This window comes from Borostomias antarcticus (assembly GCF_949987555.1).
Source record: "Borostomias antarcticus genome assembly, chromosome: 28".
In the NCBI taxonomy this organism is placed as follows: Eukaryota; Metazoa; Chordata; class Actinopteri; order Stomiiformes; family Stomiidae; genus Borostomias; species Borostomias antarcticus.
In genome coordinates, this window is record NC_140261.1 from 1,321,249 (window position 1) to 1,328,998 (window position 7,750).

The 7,750-nt window shown below is 46.8% G+C and overlaps 1 protein-coding gene across 1 annotated transcript in view; it reads right to left on the bottom strand.

Annotated features, from left to right (window-relative positions):
- Window positions 1-141: 141 nt before the first annotated feature.
- Window positions 142-7,750, bottom strand: part of LOC311326687 (ras-GEF domain-containing family member 1C-like) — a gene marked incomplete at its 5' end in the record, with an annotated part of 11,849 nt that continues 4,240 nt past the window's right edge. Inside the window, 8 exons of the mRNA XM_084459621.1 lie at window positions 142-1,213; window positions 2,728-2,800; window positions 2,992-3,115; window positions 3,354-3,449; window positions 3,872-3,967; window positions 4,789-4,868; window positions 6,534-6,636; window positions 7,578-7,679. Of these exons, the coding sequence (XP_084315747.1) occupies window positions 1,189-1,213; window positions 2,728-2,800; window positions 2,992-3,115; window positions 3,354-3,449; window positions 3,872-3,967; window positions 4,789-4,868; window positions 6,534-6,636; window positions 7,578-7,679 (699 nt within the window). The 3' untranslated portion in view covers window positions 142-1,188. The remainder of the gene's footprint in view (window positions 1,214-2,727; window positions 2,801-2,991; window positions 3,116-3,353; window positions 3,450-3,871; window positions 3,968-4,788; window positions 4,869-6,533; window positions 6,637-7,577; window positions 7,680-7,750) is intronic.

Consider the following 7,750-nt stretch of genomic DNA (forward strand, 5'->3'; position numbering starts at 1 on the left):
CTGAGGATGAGATTTGATAGGAATTAGACTTCACATGATATGAACAGGCCCCTCGAGTCGAGAGGAGCAGAGGTCGCTTAGACCTGCGGAAATCAACAACCATCTCCCTGGTTCTTCTTGGCGTTCAGGAGAAGGCCGTTCCTCTCGCACCAGCAGCTGCTGAAGGCTCCCACAAGGTCCCTGTACTCCGCCTCCTGTCCCTTCCTCACACACGCCACAATAGCCGTGTCATCAGAGCACTTCTGGATGTGGCAGGACTCTGAGTTGTACTTGAAGTCCGATGTGTACAAGGTGAACAGGTACGAAGCCAGCAGAGTCCCCTGCGGAGCACCGGTGCTACTCACCACTGTCCCAGAGACACAGCTCCCCAAGAGGGCGTGGTACCCTGGCGAGAGACATCCGCCTCATCAACGGACAGACAGTGCTGGCACGTCAATCTCGTCTCTCTCTCTCTCTCTCACACACACACACACACACAAGCACACACACATTCGTAAGGGGATAACACAAGTGGTCAGCTTCTATGCGTGGAATGAGAAGATGCTAGACCACCCCTCATTCTAGTAGCCAATGTCTTCAGAGGACCACGTACGGTCCGGCAGCTGATTGGGCTAGCCAGCGCCCTTCACATCATAGTGATTCTTACAGCATAATTACAGTACAATAGAAATACACAAGGCTTTGAACCAGAGAGAAAGAGAGAGATAGAGAGAGAGAGAGAGAGAGACATAGGAATAGGGAAGAAGAGGCTGAATAATAATATCAAGAAGATTCATGTTAAAAAGTAGTTTTCCCTGTAACTGTACACTCTATGGTAGTAAACATGACCCCACAGAGTAAATAACATTAAAGATGGACGGATCCATCCTTCACAGACACACACACATACACGCGCACACACACACACACACACACACACACACACACACGGTACTCAGTGTACTGTATTGTACAATAGCCAAATCCATTGCAAAGGCATTTTGCTCCGGTGTCCATAGAGCTTTGTATTTGCTTGTTTCTTTTTGTTCTGCTTCTTTTTTTTTGTCATGTTGATGAATCCTGTTCATCGTTGTTGATGTTTCGTCTTCCTCACCTAAGTACCAGCTTGGTTGGTTCCTTCACAGTTCGTGTAGTGCAATGAGAACACTCTGCCCCCGCTGGCCTGGAGGGGTAGCTGCCCTGGAGGCCTCATGTCTTCCCAAGAATATTAGACCTGGAGAGAGAGAGAAGGAAGAGGGGGGGGGGGTGCAGATAGTCAAAAAGAGAAAGTTCCATCTCCTCAGTCTCGACCATTCACTAATACCTGATACATACTCTCATCTCTCATATTGATTATGATAGGCTCCATCTATCAATGGCTAATGGCTTGCGTATTGAGCAAGTCACTGAGTGCAAATATCTTGGTTTGTGGTTGGATGATAAACTCTCTTTCACGTTTCGTGAAGATAATCTAGCCTCTAAGAGGCCGAGTACAGGTTTATCAAGGTACTGAAGGAGGCTAAATGACGATTCTTAGAGAAACTGCAACATCAGTTCTCAGAGGGGACGACACCTCCATCAGTACCATCTTGTACTCTGGCACCTCTACAGCCGAGGACAGGGACTGCAGCGCGTTATCCGATCTGCCGAGAAGGTGATCAGCTGCAACCTGCCCCTCCCTCCTGGTCCAACCTGCCCCTCCCTCCTGGTCCAACCTGCCCCTCCCTCCTGCTCCAACCTGCCCCTCCCTCCTGGTCCAACCTGCCCCTCCCTCCTGGTCCAACCTGCCCCTCCCTCCTGGTCCTGCGCAACTCCAGGACCCTGAAACAGGCCAGGAGGTTTGCAGCTGACCCTTCCCACCCCGGCCTTAATCTCTTCTTACCCCTCCCCTCAGGCAGGAGACTGCGGTCCATCAAGCCCACGTCTGCATGCCACAGAGGCAGCTTCTTCCCCACGGGCACCAGACGCTTCAACAAGGCTCGTGTCCCCCTCTGACTCCTTCTCTTTGCACTGTCCTGTCTCGTCCCTGCACCCTGTCCAATGTTGTCTCCACGTTATGCACCACGACCGAAAGCAAATTCCCTAGTATGTTGAAAAACTGCATGGCAATAAACTGATTCTGATTCTGAAGCTGCAGCACAAAATTGGCTTCTTGTAAACCGTTATAGCTTTCCTATGTTCTGCAGGAAGAGAATTGTTCAATCTGTTTTTAAAAAATCAGTATTAGACTATGTGACACAATCTACAGATGCTTCCGTGACAACCTTGAAACCCTTAGACTCTGTCTATCACTCCGTCCTAACATTTATTGCGGGTGATGGATATGACACACACCACTGTGTTCTTTACGATAAGGTAGGCTGGCCATCTCTTTCTTTAAGGCGTAACTATCACTGCTATCTGTTGATTCTCAAAGCAATTATCGGTGAACTTGCACCGTACATCTCGTCTCTGTTGGACTGGAGCCTTGGCGCCCGTATCAGACCCGATCAAACGATCGGCTTGTTTTCAGGGTTCCTCAAGTGCATTCTGAACTCGGAAGGGCTGTGTTTTTCCATGATGCTCCTTATACTTGGAATACGTTACAACAAACTTGAGGTACTTCCTTCAGTCACAGAGTTTAAATCCATGGCTCTTGACTTTTGTACGTCAACTTGTCACTGTTTTTTACTTATTATTATTGTACGGTATATTGCATTTTGTTCTGTCGATATTTGTGTCTCTCCGGGCTGGCTCTCCAGTGCTCACCTGAGAGATTTCCACCTGTCCTTCTCCACCTGGTTCTCTGGACTCTCACTCTCATAAGATGCCAGATAGAGTCCTGAGAGAGAGAGAGAGAGAGAGAGAGAGAGAGAGAGAGAGAGAGAGAGGGGGGGGACGCAAAGATGACGTACTGCTACTAGGACTGATACACAGGCACAGTTTGTGATCCATATGTAACGTGGGAGTTGTGTTTTCCACACTGTCCTCTGGCTCAGTTGTATACGAGGACAAGGACGGGGGGCGTCTCACCGTCCTCACTGAAGATGGGCGCGGTGTGGAGGTAGTGCAGGATACTCCTCTCCTGGTCAAACGGACACTCCATCTGCTTCCAGGTCATGAACTCTCCCACCTGACGCGCCAACTCCACAAATTTCTGAAAACAACACACGCACACACCGAGACAGATGATCTGTGAGTGAGGGAGAAAGAGATCATTTAGACAGTTTCCCCCCTGGGGATTAACAAAGTATTCTGTCTTCTGTATAAAGACAAGGGAGGATTTGAGGGTGAATCTTGATCTTGCCATAGAGCTGAAAGCCATGGGAGGGATGGCAGAGAGGTACAGACAGAGGGATTTGGAGAAAGAGGGTTTTTTGCAGCAGCAGCCTCACCTCAAAGTTGACGTGTCCATTGGGCAGGCGGTTGGCACACCCCTCATTCAGGAAGTAAATATCTTTGATCAGCAGGCTAAAGAACGGAATCACAATCTGAGAGAGAGAGACAGACAGATTGAGTGAGAGAGAGAGAGAGAGAGAGAGAGAGAGAGAGGGAGAGAGAGAGAAAAGGGAGACATGCAGAGTTTGAAAGAGAAAGAGAAGATATGGGAAGAGAGAGAGAAGGAGACACAACAGAGTGAAAGAGAGAAAAGGAACCATTCAAAATTCTGTTCTGTAGTGTTTGAGTCAAGTAGGCCGAGCACTCAGTTCTTCCGATCAGCTGGGTGTACAACTACTACTGGTGGACTACAGTACTATGAGAGTACTACTACAGTACTATGAGAGTCCTACTCTCATATTCAGGCTTGTTTGGACCCACAGAACCATGTAGCTATGAACAGTGGAGTCCAGGAAGGTCCAGTGGAGGGCCAGCCAGGGTAGTCAGCGGAGGGGGGTCTGGTGAGGTCCCATACCTTCTCCCTGTTGCTGTTGGCTGTCTGAGAGCGGTGGGCTGCTCCCCTCAGAGCTGTCCTGTAGTTGTAGAAGTTTCCGGTAGGATCCATCTGGTGCTGAGGGTGAAACGGATCACAACTTCTAAGAACATACGTCAGGCCCGTAGCCGGCCTTGTCAATCAAAATCTGTTATATCAGTATTTTGAGTGATATTGGCTGCTCTATATTATCTTTGCCAGCAGGTGGCAGTAGCGTACAAAGCATTTAATGAGGCTTCCAGTAATTCATCTTTTTGCGATTCAATGTGCCTAAAAGGCTCGGTGTTTCAGAAAGCCTCGTTTTGCCATCACTCATAGACAGGTGATGGCAATAGACTGTAACTGTACATCTCTATTGTAGAGATATAGACATATGATATAAACAGGTTAGAGTGTAACTGTACCTATTGTAGAGATAGACATAGATATAGACTGGTTAGAGTGTAACTGTATTGTAGAGATAGACGTAGATATAGACTGGTTAGAGTGTAACTGTATTGTAGAGGTAGACGTAGATATAGACTGGTTAGAGTGTAACTGTATTGTAGAGATAGACGTAGATATAGACTGGTTAGAGTGTAACTGTATTGTAGAGATAGACGTAGATATAGACTGGTTAGAGTGTAACTGTATTGTAGAGATAGACGTAGATATAGACTGGTTGGAGTGTAACTGTATTGTAGAGATAGACGTAGATATAGACTGGTTGGAGTGTAACTGTATTGTAGAGATAGACATAGAGACTGGTTAGAGTGTAACTGTATTGTAGAGATAGACGTAGATATAGACTGGTTAGAGTGTAACTGTATTGTAGAGATAGACGTAGATATAGACTGGTTAGAGTGTAACTGTATTGTAGAGATAGACGTAGATATAGACTGGTTAGAGTGTAACTGTACCTCCAGGATGAAGAACTTGGCGGTCTTGGCTTTGCCCCAAGTCTTCTTTAGACGAGACACAGGACTCATGTTCATCCCAGCTACAGCAGAGAGAGACCGAGAAGGAGGGTTAGAGAGACAGAGAGAGACATAGAAGGAGGGTTATCCTAGCAGAGAGAGACATAGAAGGAGGGTTATCCTAGCAGAGAGAGACAAGGAAGGAGGGTTATCCTAGGTACAGCAGAGAGAGACACAGAAGGAGGGTTATCCTAGCAGAGAGAGACATACAGTGTAGAAGGAGGGTTATCCCAGCAGAGAGAGACATAGAAGGAGGGTTATCCCAGCTACAGCAGAGAGAGACATAGAAGGAGGGTTATCCCAGCTACAGCAGAGAGAGACATAGAAGGAGGGTTATCCTAGCAGAGAGAGACATAGAAGGAGGGTTATCCTAGCAGAGAGAGACAGAGAAGGAGGGTTATCCTAGCTACAGCAGAGAGACAGAGAAGGAGGGTTATCCCAGCAGAGAGAGACGTAGAAGGAGGGTTATCCTAGAGAGAGACATAGAAGGAGGGTTATCCTAGCAGAGAGAGACAGAGAAGGAGGGTTATCCCAGCAGAGAGAGACATAGAAGGAGGGTTATCCCAGCAGAGAGAGACAGAGAAGGAGGGTTATCCCAGCAGAGAGAGACGTAGAAGGAGGGTTATCCCAGCAGAGAGAGACATAGAAGGAGGGTTAGAGAGACATAGAAGGAGGGTTATCCTAGCAGAGAGAGACATAGAAGGAGGGTTATCCTAGCAGAGAGAGACATAGAAGGAGGGTTATCCCAGCAGAGAGAGACATAGAAGGAGGGTTAGAGAGACATAGAAGGAGGGTTATCCCAGCAGAGAGAGACATAGAAGGAGGGTTATCCCAGCAGAGAGAGACATAGAAGGAGGGTTATCCTAGCAGAGAGAGACAGAGAAGGAGGGTTATCCTAGCAGAGAGAGACATAGAAGGAGGGTTATCCCAGCAGAGAGAGACATAGAAGGAGGGTTATCCCAGCAGAGAGAGACATAGAAGGAGGGTTATCCTAGCAGAGAGAGACATAGAAGGAGGGTTATCCTAGCAGAGAGAGACATAGAAGGAGGGTTATCCTAGCAGAGAGAGACATAGAAGGAGGGTTATCCTAGCAGAGAGAGACATAGAAGGAGGGTTATCCCAGCAGAGAGAGACATAGAAGGAGGGTTATCAGAGAGAGACATAGAAGGAGGGTTATCCCAGCAGAGAGAGACATAGAAGGAGGGTTATCCCAGCAGAGAGACATAGAAGGAGGGTTATCCCAGCTACAGCAGAGAGAGACATAGAAGGAGGGTTATCCCAGCTACAGCAGAGAGACATAGAAGGAGGGTTATCCTAGCTACAGCAGAGAGAGACAGAGAAGGAGGCCATGTTATCTGGAATGATTTTCCTAAGCAGTCAAATCTTCAAAAGTGGAACAGCACCGAGGTATACAGTTATATCAACAAGGGCGTGTCTGTAGAATCACAAGCTACTCATAGACGATGGACATTACAGCTCAATCTAAGTTGTTTAACAGTCATTCTATGAAATACAATAAAATGTATGCCAAGCACATCCACCACGCTGGTGCAGGACAAAATGACATCTGATAGAGTAAGGTTGAGGTCCGCACACAGCTGCTCCACAGGGCTATTTATTGGGTAAAAGGTGACAACGTTTGGACCCGTGTGGGTCTTCGTCAGGTGGCGGTCTGGGCCACTACTCACAGATGATGGCCATGAGGGAGTTGAAATTGCCGATGTTGAAGCATTCTCTCGCCACGTCGATGAAAAACTCGATCACTTGGGCTCTCTGCTTCTTCTTGGCTGGCTGCACACACAGTACAGCACAGATACAGTATCCCATCAGTAAAGCTTGTTAATTGAACACCTTTTCTATACAATATACAATAACATTTGACTCTGTACAACTGTATACTTGAATTGTATTAATTGCACCGCCTATCATCCATGATTGGATGGAATAAGTAGATGAGGATTAATTTGATAGATTGCTAGACTACGGATACTAAATATCCAGATTGTGAACCTTATAATGTTGCATACCTAGTACTGAAATTAAGAAGATGCGTAGTAATAGTACCATGTCACCAGAGGGCAGTATTGAGCCATTTAAGAATCACAATCAAACTGGTGTCATATCAGGAGAATGGATGCATTATACAATGTCAGTATTTCAGAATTTTTACATAGAGAAAAAAGGACTCAGGGTATTGTCTTTTTTTTGTTTGTTTTGCTGCGACCAGTAGCTCTATAGCTCACTCTGTCAGTTGGTTGGTCCACAAAAATGTTGTTTTGGTCCATAAAGACTTCCCCACCCCATGCAGGCGCGGACCCTACAGATGTGGGCAGGTAGCAGCTACATGTATTGTAAATTTGCGTTTGTTTTATTCAGGATATTGTAGTGGTAGTAGTCTTATACATCAGGGCTGCGTTCAAATTCAGCTAACGGAGGCGAACGTTCGCCGCAAACATGTTTTCTCCAAACGGTCACATTTGAACGCCTTTTAATGAACGTTCCAAATAGTTCGCATAAACGGTACAATCCCCATCTGGGAGCACATCTCCAGTAAGCCAGGGTCCATTGTGATCCTCGTTCCGTTACTGGCGAACTACCTCTCCAGACTGTTAGCTTCTGTTAGCAAGCGTTTGCGGCGAACGCAAAGCTAACGGAAAATAGTTCGCTAACGTTCGCAAACGTTCGCTGAATTTGAACGCACCCCTGGTCAAGTCTGTATGAACTGTAGTTACCATGCAGATCTCTGTAGCTACCAGGTAACACAGCCTGTTGAACCATCTGACATAGGCCTCAAGGTTAGTCGTCTTCTTCTTCTGGTCACTGAAGCAGGGCTGCTGGACACACACACACACACACACACACACTTGTAAGTAACGTTGGATGGATAGGGGTAAGGTCACGCTAG